Source organism: Eretmochelys imbricata, chromosome 19 (assembly GCF_965152235.1).
Source record: "Eretmochelys imbricata isolate rEreImb1 chromosome 19, rEreImb1.hap1, whole genome shotgun sequence".
NCBI lineage: Eukaryota > Metazoa > Chordata > Testudines > Cheloniidae > Eretmochelys > Eretmochelys imbricata.
Window position 1 is genome coordinate 9,906,093 of NC_135590.1, and position 17,726 is coordinate 9,923,818.

At 50.3% G+C, this 17,726-nt stretch overlaps 1 protein-coding gene across 1 annotated transcript in view; it reads left to right on the forward strand.

The window, feature by feature from the left end:
* Positions 1-5,054: 5,054 nt before the first annotated feature.
* LIN28A (lin-28 RNA binding posttranscriptional regulator A) overlaps positions 5,055-17,726 on the forward strand; it is a 31,144-nt gene continuing 18,472 nt past the window's right edge. The window contains exons 1-2 of the mRNA XM_077838033.1: positions 5,055-5,085; positions 6,031-6,215. Of these exons, the coding sequence (XP_077694159.1) occupies positions 5,055-5,085; positions 6,031-6,215 (216 nt within the window). The remainder of the gene's footprint in view (positions 5,086-6,030; positions 6,216-17,726) is intronic.

Consider the following 17,726-nt stretch of genomic DNA (forward strand, 5'->3'; position numbering starts at 1 on the left):
AAATCCATTCGCTTTGACTGAGTTACATCAGAGCTATTTCTGAATGGTCCTTCATTTTCATACTGAACAATGGGTCCTTCTGATCATAGTGTCAAGGGGCATATTTCTCCCCTAACTAGGCTCTGCACAAATCAAGAGTCACAGGTATTTCCCTCCCCCCGGAAGTTTATTGCCTCAGAAATCTACTGTCATAAAACCACCCTTCCGAATCACTGCTGGGAAGGTTTGATCAGTTCCCTAGAACTGCATTTCCCTACCCGCTTATCTGCTCTGGGAAGATGAATCTGAAAGTTTGCAACAGTTGCATGGTGAGACTCGTGGTGCTTGTTCTTATGAGCACGCCTAGCGTGTCCTGCAAATTAAATACACCTCTGACTTTGTGAGTCATGCCTAAATAGGTATCCATTAATTGGGTAATAATTATTAATAACCCAGATTATTAAAATATTACAACAGTGATGCAACATAATTATTTAGAATAATAACACTTGTTCAGATGTCCTAATATCTCGAGTCACAGTACATGATATTCAATCCAAAAAGTGAAGCTAAGGGGGCAAAAGCGGGGGGCGGGATTATTCAGGCCTTTCTTCCATTATTTTATATTGTGTCTCAGAAATATTGAGCAGTACCCGTAGTTTTTCGATGATCAAGATACACTCCACAGACTCCAGCCACTTCCTATAATCAAAAACGGCAATTAACACCTAAAGAAAGCTTTGCATTGACTGCAAAACTGGAACTATTAGAAATAACCATCAAGGCAAGATTTAAAGATAACCGCGTTGAGATGTTAGCAACGCAACTGAATTGTCCTTTCCCTCATAATTATGGACATGCTAGATAAAAGAGGGGCGGGGCATGGAATGTTTAACAAGTTAGATTCGGTTTAAGAAAAAAAACTGAATCATTTTTCGTGTGTGTTTCTGGGCTTGTCTAGAAAATGAAAATCCCCACTCAGAGCCCTGGACAGCGTGAGGCCGATCTGCCTTTCAGCACCAGGGACAACGAAAGGCGGCGCTGACCCAGCAAGTCAGCACCCTGGACAGAGCATAGGGATTCCGGTTTGATCCTGAATTCTCTCTTTCTCCCCCCATCCTAGTCTAAACTGGACGCGCTTGGCTGGCCCCCCGGTGAACGGGGCTACTGAAGGGTTTGGTAGCCCACAGACAGATAAGGTACTGAGCCAGAAGCACTGTTTTAAAGCCTCCCCACTTGCCCCTTCCAGCAGGGTGAGTGTAGCAATGTGCAAATCGGTGAATGTTGAATGTGAATCCTAGGCTAAGCAGGAATCGAGTTATTGCAGAGCCCAGAGACACGTCAAATGTTGCCTTGGCCAAACTCGCCAGCTCACCGGCAGGATCCCTTCGGGAAAGGAAAGGGGGAACCAGCTTTAGAATCGGCACCTAACCCAAGAGTTCGAGTGACTTGGGCGAGAGGAGAAAGCCCCAGGAAGCGGGGTGGCGGGTCCTGACTGTGCAATGAAGGGACAGCCGGGGTTAGCGGGGCTCTCAGAGCCCCCCTTTCTGCGGGAGTTCCCCCAGCCTGGGCAGAGGGAGGAGCGGGGAGCGCTCGGCCAGGCACTGTCCTGCGCTAGCCTCGGAGACCCAGCCCCAGGCTCTGGGGGTGTCAGTTGCGGGGTGTCCCGGCCCCTCCGAAACGGGAGTGAAATTCTCGCCTCTTGTCAGTCCCCTCGGCTGTTCCCCCCTTTAACTCCCGCGGGAGAGGTCGGTGCCTGGGTGCCGACAGCGCCCGGTTCAAACCCAGCTGCTGAGCGCGGCGGGGCCTCCTGCCAGTTCCCACTTTGGGTCTGATCTCTCTTCTCCGCCGGCCTTTGGTCCTCCTTCAGGCAGGGAAAGGCCGACCCGCGTCCCCTGCACAGATCGCAGCCGGCTCGGGGCGAGGAAAGACCAAAGGCTCGGCCTTGATCAGTGCCCGGGAGGGAGATTGTCTCTTCTCCTACACACCCTACAGCTAACCGCCGCTTCCCTGAAACGGAGCCACTCCGCTGTTCGGCGAGTCTCCGCTTAGCGCCCATTTCCCACGCGGGTGGTTTTAATGAATGAACAACAACAACAAAAAAATGGAAAATCTCCAGCCAACCTCGCCATTTGAAAATTAAGAATAACAATCCCCATAAAAGTGACCTGGCGAGAGCTTGGTTTTCCTGGCCGCCAGGAATGATCACTCATCAGTGTCAATCGTTTTTAATTTACAATTAACATGTTTTTATTGGGGGGGAGGAGGAAATACTAATTCTAGTTTTGAAGTCCCGCCTCCAGCCCCCAAAACAAGCAAGGGAAAGGGACCGTGTGAGCTCTTTGGAATCGGAGGAGCCAGGGGGACGGAGCCGTGGGTAGAACCAGAGGGAGCGCTGGGGATGGACGGAGAGATAGAAGAGTGTGTTTTCTTTGAGCAATCCCTATATAGACCATATAACGGCCCACGGGCATCTCTGTGCATTGGAAGCGGCCTGTAGCCGAAGGAACCGCATTTCAGAGCAGGGTGGGGCAGGTTTGTTATGGGGCGGTAGAAAGAGACACCGGTTTCCGCGGTCTGGGGGTGCCCCCCAGGAAATCGGGAGGTGGGGGGGGAATCTTTTGTCCCTGCTCGTGGGCTTGGAAGGAAACCGCTAGGAGATCACCCACATTGTCTCCAGGAACAAGCAGTCCCTTTACAAATAAAAGAGGCGAGGACCGGGCGGCCGGGGTGGGCTTGGCCGGAGCTGCTCTCGGAGTTGGGATAAGAGGCGCTGTCCCTTTAAAAGTTCAGCCTTGCTCCGGGGGAATAGCTCGCTGGCATTGTCCAGTTTGAACTGAGCGCCGGAAATGGAGCCTGCACTGGTCACTCAGCCATTGTCCTGGGCCAGCCATGAAATCTCTCCCCGGGGGGGAAGGGGGGGACCTTGGAGATACCCACCCCTGCGAAACTCAGCTCCCTCCAGCCCCCACCCCTTCAGGCCATGCAAATCGGGACCCTCGGTTGCAAATGCAGCCCCCCCCCAACCAGCCCCTCCCCCAAGCCACTATCAGTGGAGGGAAGAAAGCGCCCCCCCGAATAGCCAAATGGGTCATTTCCGCTCCAGATATGTAATGCCAAATATGCTGGCCAGAGAGAGCCTAGAGTTCACACCCCACTCCCGGGGCGCGGGCGGGGAGGGGGGGGGATTAATCCCGGGACCCAGCATTTCACGGAGAGCAAGTGGATTTCCCAGACAAGAACCCCCTTCCTTAGGGGTCTCTCCTCTGCTGTGCGCCCGGGAACCCCCACCCCCGGGGGTCTCCAATCCCATCCATCAGCCCCGATGGAGCATTGATCGCATCTCATTTGATCTGATTGCCTTTTAACCAGCTCTCAGGCTTCGCTTCCAATCCCCCCTGCCCACCCCAGAGGCCCGGCTGTAGTGGGGGTAGAAAATAAGATCACCATGTTTATCCCTGAACTTTACATGTATGAGGGGCAAAGATATTTATGCCCTGCCTAACTTATTGTGAAGGGGCGAGATCGGAAAATACTTTATAAAAAGAGTGATTGGAACAGATTTAATTCCCAGGTTGTTATGCAACGCTTCCCAAAACAACTCTGTGATTTGGGGCCAAAAGAACCGTTTACAGGGGATTCGATTTGGGTGACTTTCATTTTAACATCCTGTTTTTCCTCTGGCTGGGGGACATGTCTTCTGTTTGCTGGCGTTTCTACCCCGTGTGCAACAATGAAATTTACAACACTGAGTGTAGCTCCCCAAATTGTTACCACCAGCCTTTGATTTTAAACCACGGAACAGGGGCGGGATCTCTTAATTCGTCTTCCACGTGATGCATCGAACCACAAAATCGGTTTGCTCCCCCCCTTCATAAAACATCCCTTTGTGTTTTCTTCTCCGCCCCCCTTAAGACTTTGTTTGTTTGTTTAAAAAGAAATCTTCCCGGGGAAATTTTAACTAAAGCCCAGCATTGAATAAATAACTGTGGGGGGGGGGGTTGGTTCAAAAGCAGGGTTGGGTCATTTCAATTCCGCTCGAATCAGAAATTTGGGAAGCCAGATGACTCCAATCGCAGGTGGTTTAAAATTAATCCATCACCAGAGAGCAATAAACGGGAAACCAATCAAAGGCGCCCCCCACCCCATTAATTTCAGATCCTCCTAGGAGCAACTGCCCATGACTGAGTATTTTGGGAGAGGGTCCCTCACGAGTCCCTTCCTCTACCCCTAACAGTGGTACCCCTGCTCTCTCCTCTCCTGGGGGAGGGAATTGGCCGAGAAAGGTTTCACGTGCCAAGCAGGAATGAAGCGGGAGAGCTCTCATTTTAAACAGATCAGCTAGAGTCCTGCCGATCATCTCCCAGCCAAACTGACTAGAGGCTGGGGGGGGGGGCGGGAAGGGTACAGCGGTTAATAGTGTCCTGAAGGGGGTGGAGTGGAGTGCAAAGGGGGGTTGGGAGGGGTCATTCATTTTTTTTTTTTTGGTCTTGACAGGTGGTTTCTGTCAGTGATTGGCCCGCTGTGGGGTTTGTACTCGCAGGCAGCCTTCCCCTCCCTTAAAACAAAAATCCCTCTTGGAATGTATAATTATTAGCAAGGGGGGAAAGTAACTGAGTCAGGTGGGGGAGGGGGAGGAAGGGGACACGTGAAACCCACACTCTGATAAAACAGAGCCATGGATGTCTAGGCAAGGCGCGCCCCCCCCCCCCCCCCAGCTTCAGCAGGCGTGATGAAGTAGGAAAAGGGGGAAAGTGAAATTAACCAGGGCTGTCCCGCAGCAGGCAGCATGGCAGAAGGTGACTCCCCCCACCCCCACCTCCGGGAGGGGGGAGAGCTCAGGGGTGTTGTCGAGGCGGGAGAGAAGGAGGAGGCATGGCTCTAGGGGTTGCTATTGTCTCTTAGAATTTGGGATCCTTGGAAAGCCCTTGGGCCCTCCCACCGCTATTGTTGGAGTGAAGATGTAGCACGCTGAGTCTTCTTTTGGGGGCTGAGCTGTGGGGACACCCTCCCGGCTGGCTGCAGAGCGGAGGGGATTCCGGCCGCAGCTCGGGCTTTTGCAAAGGGGGTGCAGGATGGGTTCCGTTTCTAACCAGCAGTTTGCAGGTTCGGTGCCGCTTCATTACAGCCTTGGTCGATTTGTGGAGGGGGGGGGGGATTCGCCGCTACCAAAAATGATCTGTTTTGTTTGTTTCAGCTTTGTGGGAAGAATCCACCCCTGGGTGCTTTAGATCTAGCAACTCACTAAACGAATGATTGCTTTCTCCCCCCCCCCCCCCACTGCCTTTTTTTCCTCCGGCGTGCGGGGTGTGTGGGGGGGATAGTAAATGAAATCAGTGCATCACTGCAACATGTGCTTTCCTCTGGGGTGAGAGTTGGGACGTTGTGGGCTTTTGGGGGGATTTTGCGAAGACTGGGCGAATCTAGCAGCTGGGAAAGGGGGGCGGGAGTGGAGAGGGTGCCTTTTAAAATGGGAGATCAGCTGATTTCGAGAGGCAAAAACTTTTCGGGGGGGGATTTCTTTTATTTCGCACCATTTGGGGGAGGAGGGGGTTCAGTCCCTCTGTCTCTTGGATCTAATCGAGGTTAATTGCAACTGATCAGCATAACAAAATTATCCTTCTAGGGACGGGAGATTGATTCCCCCCGCCCCAGCCCCCTTTGCGATCAGACTTGGGTGACCCGTACTTCATGTCGGGGTGGGGGTTCGGTGCATTTGCTTTAGATTTGGGGGAGAGGGAGACTCCCCCGCCCCCCAAAGGAGCAAAGGCTCTGGCGGTTTCTCTAAGGCGAGTGTGGAGCCGCCTGGCTTGGTGCGCGCAGCTGGATTGCAAGCAGCAGCCGTCAGGAAGAGTCCTAGGGAATCGGGGGTCTCAGTAGTGGGGGGGCCGCCCCCTCCGGGGAGAAGGGAAGGGCAGGGTCTGCAGAGGGAGCCTCGATCATGCTTCCATGGGCGCCCCAGCTGCTGGTCCCCATCGCCGCACTATGGCGAAGGCGGCTCTCCTGGTTCCTTCTCCCCTAGCTCAGTGGGTCTGGCTTGGATGTTTCCAGGTGGCTGTGCGAAGACGGGCGAGGAGCCCGCGGGAGACTCCCCCAAGCCAGACGGGGAACCCCAGCCCCTCCACGGCTCCGGGATCTGCAAATGGTTCAACGTGAGGATGGGCTTCGGTTTCCTCTCCATGACCAGCAAGGAGGGCACTGCCCTGGACGCCCCCGTGGATGTCTTTGTGCACCAGGTAAGACTGGGGGGGCTTCTCTGAGGCCAGCGTGGGTCCAGGGGCTTTTCAGCCTCCTCCGCCGGTCCCTGGGCAGGGCGGTGGGGCTGGGCGGTTTACGGCCTAGGACGCTGGCAAAGATTTCAGCTCAGCCCTGGGGGCAGCTCGCCCTGAGTGGGGCGGCCGGGGGGAGAGGTGCGTTTGGACACGGGGGAGTCCCCTGCATTGGGGCTCCTGCTTTGTGAAGCCTCTTGGGGAGGGGGTAGCTCCAGCCTGTTTCTGAGGCTCCCTCCCCCCCCACATCTCAGGCCAGCTTCATCAGCCCCACGAGTGGGGGGAGGGGGCGGGGAAGGGGATCCCCATGCCACGCTGGGCCTGCAGGGATTGAGGCCTTGCCTCGGGAGCTTTGGGATTAGCGCTTGTTTCTTGTGATTGTTTTTGCCTCCTCTCTCCCTTCCCACTTCCTCAGCCCCGTGGGGACCGGGGGACTGGTTCGCCAGGGCCAACTAGTTGGGGGATTTGGGGACGAGCTTCCCCTCCGGAGTACCTCCCGGGAGCCAGCCCTCCTGCAGCGTATGTAAAAGGGATACCTGCTTGATCCCATTTTCTGTCAACAATGGCTCATGTGGGAGCCCATAAGGCTGGGCAGGGAGCTGCTATAGGCTTTGAGAGGCTAGGGGTGGGGGCTGGCTGGAGAGGGGTTTGTAGGCAGGCACCCTCCTGCTTAAAGTGGGGTGGAAAGTGCTCCCCTGTGGGTACTGGAAGTAGAAATAATGTCCGCGGGCCTGCATGGATTGTGGGAGGGGGAGTGGATGGAGGAAGAAGTGTGCTGAGAGATGGGGGGCCAAGACAGTGAATTAGAATAGGCTTCCCACCCCATTCCAAAATGATGGAGTCACTCACAAGCTCATTGGGCTACAGGGCACAGGTTAAAACACTTTGTGCCCTGACCGCGGTATGATTAGGTCCCATCTAGGAGAGAATCATGTTTTTAGAAACCCCGACCCCCACGCTGTGGCTGTTAACAATGGGCAGTGCCCGTTGACCGTGTCCACACGGAAGTTAAAAATCATCCACCTTTTGATCCCTCTGGTGTAACACGGCTGTGTCCTTAATGTGCTGTCAAATGGGATTGGAGACAAAAATCTAAGCTGGTCAGAGATGGGTTCTAGCCCTGGCACTATCTAGGCTGAGACTATTTCTTTGCGTGGTGTGTTGGAGTCGCCTTTCTCTTGCTCTAAAGAGGCAGAAAAATCTTACAACCCCCACCCCCAGAAAAGTCCTCCTCCACAGTATGGAGGGAACGGGGTGCAGGCCCAGTCTCGGTTTGCATCTGCATGTGACAGGCCTATGAAACCTGTGATCTGGGTGAATGCCAGCCTAGGGAAATGGTCGTGGGCATCTTCTGTGGCACCAGCTTTTAAAATCTCCCTGCCTGTGGGGGGCAGTGACTCTGCTAGCCTCAACCATAGGCGCTGGAACTGGGCGGGGTGCTGCACCCCCTGGCTTGCAGTGGTTTCCATTATATCCAGGGTTTCCAGTTTGGGTTTAATGGCTCTCCGCACCCCCACTGTACAAATTGCTCCAGCCCCCCTGCCCGCAACCATTTCTGAGCGTTGTTGCAGCTAGAGTTTTGGTTCAGGAAAGTGCTTTAAAGCATGTGCTTAAATCCCCTTGAAGCCAATGGGACTCAAGTGCTTTGCTGAATCTGCCTTACACTGAAGCATAGGTGGTCTCTGGGGAAACCCCTGGGGCCTGGTTCTGCATTTCTTAAAGTGTGTCTACACTGCAAGTGAAGGCGTGATTGTTACACAGGTAGGCGCACCCCGGGTAGCTTTAATCTAGCGATCATGGGTAACAGTAATAATATAGACATGGCACATAGGCTAGCAACCAGGGTATGTACCCAGGATCCTCAATCAGCTTATAGTCTGGATACTAGCCTGTGCCATCATGTCTACACTGCAGTTGTTACCCTAGATTACCCTAGCTAGATTAAAGCTAGCACAGGGGTGACTACCCATGCTGCAATCCACCTTCACTTGCAGGGTAGACATACCCTTAGAGATGTCTGCATGATCTCTGTTCTGGTGCTGCACCTTTCAAAGGCCTTAGCTACCCTGGGATACAGGCTGACACAGGTTAAACACAGTCTGCCCAGCCAGTGTGGACACAGTATAGCTGGTTAATAGTAGGGCTGAAGGGTAGCTGAATATGGATTGTGTGTGGTGTTGTAAACAACATGTTTGCTATTTATTCCTAGATGGCACCAAAGAAACTTGTTCTCTTCATTGAAAAGTTGGTGTGGTGCTTGTAGTGTAATATCCTGCAACACAGTCGATCATTTAATGGGTGTTACGTTATGTGAAAACCACTGAAAAAGCGGAACTTAGAAATGGACATATTGATGGCTCCTGAATGTCATGAGACCTCCAGAAAAGAGGGTTCCTTCCGGGGGTAGGCTGAGTGCCATTGTTTAAAGAGTTCAGCACAGGGCTTTCCCAGAGTTCAGGGTGTTTCAAATGCAGAGTTTTGGTTATAACCTATCCCTGCCGTTGAGGAAGCTGTGTGTTGGAACCACAAGATTGAATGGAGGTGGGGTATGGGTTCTCTTTCATCTTCTGCTCCAGGAGGGAATGGCTCCTGCGGTCATGGCTGATGGAATGATATGGCAAATCCCAAAGTGAATGAACGTGGAAAACTGAATTCTCTCAGCCTGGGAGAATGCAGTCAGGGATGTGGCATGGTGTAGAACAGAAAGGAAACTGCTTTTGCTCTAATTACACAGCCCTTTAGATGCATACTAAACATTTGTTTGAGTATGGAGGAGGTGGATTCAGATTGGCTGGGAAAACCCAGTTCCTGGGACTAGTCATTAGATCCAGTAAATGACAGTGCCAAGTTCTCTGTTAGAAGAAGCGACTGGATCTTTTGTGTGTGTGTGTGTGTGTGTGTGAGAGAGAGATTCAATGTGACTCCCGGTTAATGGAGTCTGGTAGGAATGCTCTGTTCTCCCCAGCATTTATTGCCCCCAGTCAGTCTAGTTTTCTGATTGCAGTCACTAACATTCCTGCACAAAAAAGACTTAGCCAGGGTGTGTCTGCCTGTTGTATCTCTCACAACCCACTATCTAGGAAAAAAGAAAAGGAGGACTTGTGGCCCCTTAGAGACTAATACATTTATTTGAGCATAAGCTTTCCTGAGCTACTGCTCACTTCATCGGCTTACTTCATACACTTCACTTCATACAGCTCACGAAAGCTTATGCTCAAATAAATTTGTTAGTCTCTAAGGGGCCACAAGTCCTCCTTTTCTTTTTGTGAATACAGACTAACACGGCTGCTACTCTGAAACCTGTCTAGGAAAAGGCCACAAACTTCCTTAAATCACCCAAGATGGGGTCTGGAGAGCCCTTAATCTGAGCCAGTGGTTCTCAACCTATTTACCACCGCGGGCCCTCTTTGTTATGCAGGCCACATCCACACAATATATATACTACCTGTATGGCCCTGAGGATGTCACATGGGCCGCAGCTGTGTGCTGATTGGGCCGTGGGTTGAGCAGTTCCTGTGACTGTTCACACACTTAGACTATGTCTACGCTACCATCTACAGCCGTATAACTTATGTCACTCAGGGGTGTGAATAAGCCACTCCCCCCTTGAGTGACATAAGTTACACCGACCTAAGCGCTGGTGTGGACAGTGCCAGGTCAGCAGGAGAGCTTCTTGCACTGAGCAGCTACTGCCTCTGGTGGAGGTGGATTAATTCAGTGGAGGAGAGCACTCTCTTCTGTTGGCTGAAAGCAGCTGTACTGGAGAGCTTACAGTGGCACAGCTGCAAATTCTCCAGTGTAGCCATATACTTAGAGGGAGTTGGTGGAGAGCTGGTATGTTCAAGAAACTTATGTAAGTGACTGAGTAGACTTTTTTGGGGGGGTGGAGGGGGGAAATAGGGTCAAAGGTAACGTTGATGTCCAATTCGCTGCTCCCCAGCTTGCATGCTTCCTGCTTTAATTGTGTGTTAGCATTCAAGGGAACAAGACGCTTCCAGCTTAGCCTTGGAGGTGACGGAGTTGTGCCTGTGGGGCAACTAGGTGGCTTCAGCTTGATGATGGTCTATCGAGCCGTTCATCTCAAGGTTACTGGTTCAAATCCAGCCCCAGGTTGGTAGTAATAGAAAGTCATTACTAGCCAGTGGCTACTTGGCCTGTGTGAATTTAATCTGGAACTCCATCCAGTTGTCTGGCTTCTCCCAAAACACCACTGGGATGGCACAAATTGGGGCCCCTTGTTCGCAGCCCCAACAGAGAAGCCAAGGAGAGCATGGAGAATGAATGTCTCCTCTCATCCCCAGGAGTCATCCCTTGGGACAAGGTTGAGACACGTTTCAGAAACACAAAGGAAACTTCTACTTCCACTGTGTATGCTGTGCTATGAATAGAGGATGTTGGGGCTGTCAACCCAGCACCTTTCTTGACCGCTACATAGCTGTGTATTTCGAGACCTTCACCCCAAGGAATGGTGTGACAGTCAAGTCAGTGATGGGCCATAATCCAAAGTATCCAGAGGAGGACAGACAAATGGACAAATCCAAGCAATGAGGTGTCTGGGGAGGTGTTGAGAATAGGGGTGGTATCAGTCTGCCATGGGGTACCTCCACAATGCCCCAAAACCAGCTTAACCGGCTGCAGTGTCCTGGATAACCCGCTCCTTCCCCTCTTCATTTACATATGTGAATGATGACCCACAGGAAGTAACTGTGGGAGAAAGAAGGGAATTGGCCTCTTTAGATCTATTAAATCACTTTATTACAGGAACCAGGTTTGAATGGCCCTTCCCGGCAGGGGGTGAGTCTCCCTCTCTCTCTCCCCCTTTATCTGATCACAAAGAGATTAAAATCTCTGCAGGACAGGCGACTAACGGGGCTCCTCCAGGGCTGCCTTGTGAGCTTAAAATGAGGCATTCAGGTCAAATCTCCCAGCCTTCCCCAGGCACTGGAGATGGATTCATTTGGGGGCCTCTGAGGAGGCAGAGGGGATGAAGCACGTAGGAGCAGAGTTGGCCTTCAACCAGGATGCCAAGAACTGAGATGCTGGGTCCTTTCCCCTGCTGGTATAAATCAGCAGACTCCATTGAAGACAATGGAGCAGCACTGATTTACACCCACCGATGAGAGAGCTGCTCCTGGGGACCCTGACTGGCTGTAGAGTCCCAACAGCAGGGTTTAGTTTGGGAGTTTTATTTGGAAAGGTGGCTGGAATGGTGCATCCCCAGCAGTGGTTAGCACTCCCCCGCAGAAGGGGTGGGTTGGATCCACCTGGCAAGACCAATTCAAGCCCAGAATAGAAAGGAACCCATGAAATAGCCTCCTGGGGGAAAGAATAAAACACAAACACATGGAACCTGAAGTGGGTGCACGCCCAGGGTAGTCCCCGCTAGCCCCCAAGGCAGCAAGAGTTACCAGCAAAAGAGGAATTGAAACACATTCAAGGCAAATGCCCTGATTGGTACCACGGTTTGCAGCCTCAGCTGAGAGTCCAAGGACTGAATGGGCCATGGAGACTGAACTCCTTTCCCAAGCCACAAAATAGTCCTCATAGCACAAGACTGAGGCCCGTTGGCAGGGCACTAGGGGGGAGGCTGGCACTGCTGCCCTTCTTGTGGGGGCTAAAGATTTCATCTCCAGGCTGTCAGTGGGGCACCCTAGCTACAACAAAGAACCGGGAGTCCTGAGCTCCTCTCCTGCCTTTGTCACTGACTGGCTCGGTGAGCTTAGGCCAGTCATTCCCCTTCTCTGTGCCTCTGTTTCTCCATCTGTAAAAACAGAGAACGGTTCTCTTGCAGGATTTTATATCCCATCTGTTGCTATGCATCCGATGAAGTGGGCTGTAGCCCACAAAAGCTTATGCTTGAATAAATTTGTTAGTCTCTAAGGTGCCACAAGGTACTCCTGTTCTTTTTGCGGATACAGACTAACACGGCTGCTACTCTGAAACCTGCCTGCCTGCCTCTTAGGGTGTGGTGAGGCTTAATATTTGGGAAGAGCTTTGAGAGCCTCAAATAAAACTAGTGAAAGTAAGCTCGGTGTACTACAAAAACAAACCCACTCGAGTCTTAAAACAGAAAGCTATTTAAAAACGAGCTCAGAGAAAAGCCTGAGGAATGTCTGGAAGCCCCCAAATTAAATTCCCAAAAGGAGAGAACAGAAAGGGAATAGTTAACTCTGGGCGGGGGGAAAATTAAACTAACCTGAACAATTAATATTTTGTGGGTCCCTTAAAACAACCGCATTAGAAAAATCATCCTGGTCCCTAACCCCGCATCTCAGAGTCACGTTTCCCAAAGAAATCACAAGGATTAATAATCCCCTGGAATTTTATGTACTTTACTGTTACTGATCTGATAGCAGGGCCCCCTATTAGCCAGAGAGTCAGGACTCTGCAGCTCTCTGGGGACCCTCAGCTTCCCAGCATGCTGTGTGACTGGTAATGTGGTTTGAAGGGCAGGATGCTGTACTCCGTATAAAGCAATTCCCACCTCCCCCAATCTTGAGGCTCCATGTAGAGGCTGAACTTTAATTTAAACTCAGAGGTGAGTGTGTAGGGTGGTGGATCCCATGGATAATTCATCCGGAGCTTCTTTGGGTTGCTGATTTCTAGGCTGCCGTGGCCTTATAAAGCTCAGTCTTGAATGGGAGCAGGAGCGTGTCCTGAAAAATCAATAGCAAAACTCTGACTTATTTAATGCTGGTATTACGGTAGAGTGCAGAGGCCCAGCCAAGATCCTGGGCCCATTGTACTGGACACCATATACACATGAAGATGTGGTCCCCACCCAAAGAACTTACTATGGGAACAAGTTCAGGCCCTTAAACACAGGGCCTATTGTTATCAGTGCTGGATTTATTGCAGCTTTGTGCCAAACATGTTCTTCCACTGCTGGGGAAAATAGTCCCTCCCCTGAATACTGCTGTGGTGGGAAGAGTGGAAAATACACGTATTGGATTAGCAACGTTACTCTGGAAAAATGAAAGCCTGTTGGCCAAGGATACGTGAGTGTTGAGAAGCTGCAATGAAGTGGAGGAACCTCTCAGCATGCTTATCAAAGGGGAATGCTAATGCGTATCCAGAGAAACTCAAGTGATAAGAATTTTAAAAGAATTTGGTTCTTGCTATCTAATAAGGATAGCACTTTGGCCGTTTTGTTTTGTTTTTTACCTCCAGAGAACTCTTCCTGGCAGGGCTTTGTGATATTGTATCATGCGGGCATCTGAATCCCATTCCTATGGTTCAAGGAATGGCAATTTTTCCCTGCAGTTCAGATCATGGGTTAGACAGGCATGACCTCTGGAAAGGAGACAGTGTTGTCTAATAATTAGAGCAATGCAGAACTGTGAGTTGGGACTCCTGGGTTCCATTTTTCCAATTTCTCGCTCTCTGAGAGCGTTGAGGAACCTTGTAAGATGTGCCACTGGAGGGCAAAGTATTTATTAATTTGAAAAAGAACTATATTGTATGAGGCCGCTGATACTGGGGTCCATTTGTGCGAGGCGCTCTAGGTACACATAGAAAGAGACACTCCCTGCCCCAGAGAGCTTGTAGTCTATACAGACAAGACAGATAAATGGTGGGAGAAAGGTAGCCCTCTTATCCCCATTTTACAGATGGGGGAATTGAGGCTCAGCAAAATTGTAAATTGACCACGATCACAGGGGAAGTCCATGACAGGAGACCAAGGTTGAGCGGTCAGCTCAGAGTTCCAGCCTAGCGCCTTTACCACAAGACCAACACCGGGGCAGTTTACGCTATTCAGACTGAACAAATAGATCTGCATTCTTTTTTGGCCTTTGTTCTACCTTACAGCTGGTGTTATTTGTGGACGGGTGTCTTGCTGTAGACACCGGTGGCTTTTGATGAAAACGTTGCACCAGAGAAGCTCCTCGGTGCTAGCCATGGGAGCACTGGGGGAGCCCGGCTGCCGTGTCCTGTACGATGGTGTCGTCTACTCTTACTCCATGCCTTCCTAGGCAGCGCAGTGGTACAAATGGCCGAGTCCTGTCTGCTCTAGCACTTCCGCTTCCACTGGAGGCACCAACGGTGGAACAGCCCTGATAACTCTTGGTGTAGAGGAGACCCTGGGGTGCATCAGTAGCAGGAAAACTGAGGCCTATCGTGGTCCGTTAATGGCAATAGCAGTGTAGATAGGGCTCAGGGGTCTTTACCATGATATTGTCTATTCTTGCTCTGAATTGGACAGAACCTGTTACGCTTTGATTGGAGCATTGTTTCCTGACCCAGTTGTGGAAGACGCTGGCCCACCCGTTCTCACGATCACACCTGTCTTAGAGCCTGCTGCCGCCAGGCATGGCTGGCTCCTGTTGTGGCGTGCGTGGTCCCTTACGCAATATGCCAATATTCCTCACTGCTGGCTTGGGAACCCTCCATTCTTTCTATTTAAATAAATATATAAATAAAAGGGACAAACTACCAGGCTGGTCTAATAGTAAAACCAGTCCCAGGGCAAGCAAGCTCCGTGGGGCAGTTTGTTGTGCCCCTAGCACATAGGCCCCCCCAGACCAGGGACCCAAGGTCCTACTGTAGTTCACAGAAAGCCCAACCTGAAGCGATGCTGTGCTTAACTTTCCATGAGTCTGAAGCCAGTGACCATGCAAGCTCTTACACACCTGAGTAACTTTACTTCAGCGAGTAGTCCCATTAGCCTTGTAACTCCCAACAGGTACAGCTCTTCTAGCGGAAGCTGTCGTGTAGATAAGGCTTGGGTCTCTTGTACAATAGCACCTAAAAGCTGCAGCTCAGATCAGAGCCCCGTTATGCCATGCACAAAATAGACCAGCGAGACACAGGAATATTATTCCCATTTTACAGACTGGGGGTGGGAAATGAGGCACAGAAACTGACTCACTCATGGTCCCACAGGGGCACGCAGAGACATGCCAGCAGGAGCCAGCTGCTTCTGGGAGCGTTGTGGGGCCATGGCAGGCAGGCAGCTTGCCTGAGCGCCCCACTAAACTGCTGGACTTTTAGCGGCCCAGAGATTGCGAGGGGACAGCCAAAGAGCCTGGCAGGCTGGACAGAAATGTTAGACGCGCCGGATCTGTTCAGTGTAAATAAGCTGGCTGGGATCGTGCCCAGAATTAACAAGGGGCATCTTACCAGGACAGATTTTTCAACAGCTGTATTTTGTTTTCTGGTGGCCCCAGCTCCTGATTCTACAGCCTGATGGTGCTTAATAAAGGTCTGGAAATGACTAATGTCTAGTGAATGGAAAAGGTTAGCTTGTGATCTTAACTCATGGTTGTAGTTCGCTAACAGGGAGAAATGATTCCCAAATAGGCATTTGAATTCTGAAGTGAATTTCCATTTGGCTGTGTTGTGACTCTTTTGTGATCCCCTTCTGTGAACATTTAGGGCTGTGGTTCTCAACCAGGGGTACATAGATGTCTTCCAGGGCATACAATCATCTAGATATTTGCCTAGTTTTGCAACAGGCTACGTAAAAGGTACTAGTGAAGTCAGTACAAACTAAAATTTCATACAGACAATGACTTCTTTATACTGCTGTATACACTGAGATGTAAGTACAATATTTATTTTACAATTAATTTATAATTATATGGTAAAAATGAGAAAGGAAGCAATTTTTCAGTAATGTGCCGTGACACTTGTATTTTTATGTCTGATTTTTGTAAGCAAGTATTTTTGTAAGCAAGTAGTTTAAGTGAGGTGAAACTTGGGGTACCCAAGACAAATCAGACTCCGGAAAGGGGTACAGTAGTGTGGAAAAGTTGAGAGCCACTGATTTAGGGGATCAAGCTTTCTACCCTGAGCAGGGTTAGAGAATGCAGTGATGTGATTGCCAGAACTTTGTCTGCGCTGCCAGTGTGGGTCTGCCATGGGTGGAGCTGCAACCACTGGGAATTATAGGGTGTAAAGATTGCAGATCAGCCTCCAAGATGCCAGCAAACACCTAGTTCACTCTCTTGCAGAGTCCCATTGTGCTCAGTGGCAATGTGCCAAGTTAGACTTGGAGTTGTTATAAGGGAATCTGCTGATATCCAAGCTATTCTGAATGGGGAAATGCACCTTTGTACCTCTCTATTTTGTTTGTGAAGTATTGCTGGGATTAATAAGGCAGTGTGTTGTGTTCCAAAAAGAGCAGACTTGTCCCATTTCAAAAAGAGCTCTGAGCTCCTGTTTCTGTCTAAATTTTAAACTGATCACTGCAGGCATCTCCCTTCCCCCACCACAAACTCTCAAACCCCTGGGGGGTGGGAGAAAAGGCCCTTAAATGTTCTCCAAGATAAAATGACCTCCAAACAAATGGAATCTCTTCACTCCTCTTTTTTTAGAGCAAGGCTCAAGTCAAACCTAGAAAAGTCTGGATGTGTTTGAGATCTGGAATGGACTTCTTGGGTCATAAAGTCCAGGTCCCCCTATGCCAGGAATTCTCAAACTTCATTGCACCGTGATCCCCTTCTGACAACAAAAATTACTGCACAACCCCAGGACTGAAGCCTGAGCCCACCTGAACTCTGCTGCCCCATGGGGGAGGACCAAAGCCCAAGCCCCGCCCCAAGGGCTTCAGCCCCAGCCAAGGGGCCTGTAACCTGAGCCCCGCCACCAAAGGCTGAAACCCAAGGGTTTTGGCTTTGGGGTTCAGGCGTCAGCCCTGGGCCCCAGCAATTCTAAGCCAGCCTTGGCAATTCCATAAAAACAGGGTCACAACCCACTTTGGGGTCCTGACCCACAGTTTGAGAGCCCCTGCTTTATGCTAATGCCTCCATTATTAACATACCCCCAAACCCTGACTTAAAAGTCAGCCAGGTCAGCACCCAAACTGGAACAGAAATAAGTAGATTGGTGGTAACACACAGCAACATAACTGAAGCTCCAAGTATGTATTTGTGTGGACGTTCTTATTTTGAAACAAGGATGCCCTATCTTTATTTAACTTAAATCAGTTTGCAAAAAAAAAAAAATCGGTGTAGGGCTTGTCCATAGGGGGAAGCTATTTTGGAATAAGGAAGGATGTGAATTTAAATGCTATAGCTATTCCAGAAAAATTCCCCATGTAGACATTTATTCCATAATAGATATTCTGGTCAATTTTCCCATTCGGGTAAGCCCTTGGGTTACTCAGAATAAGGCGCTTGCTCCAAAATAAAAGTGTTTGACACACAATTTTCACCAAAATAGCTAAAGATGCAAACTGAAAGTGTTGTACTTATTTCTGTCCCAGTCTGTGTGTAGACAAGCTCTTAGAAAGAAGCTGCTTCTCTCTCTCAGCTCTATATTCCCTCAGGCAATGGAGAAATTTGCCAAGTGATTCAGGGGAGACATTAAAAATCCTATTCACATAAATAATCCCTCCTTGCTTATGCAGCCCATGCAGATGAACACCCAAATCATTCCTTAGCCATGGAAGAGAATCGGTGGCAACATTTCAGTACTGAATGCCGGGGCTGAAAATACAAACGGGTTGTGTTGAATGGACTGATCTCACATGCAGGT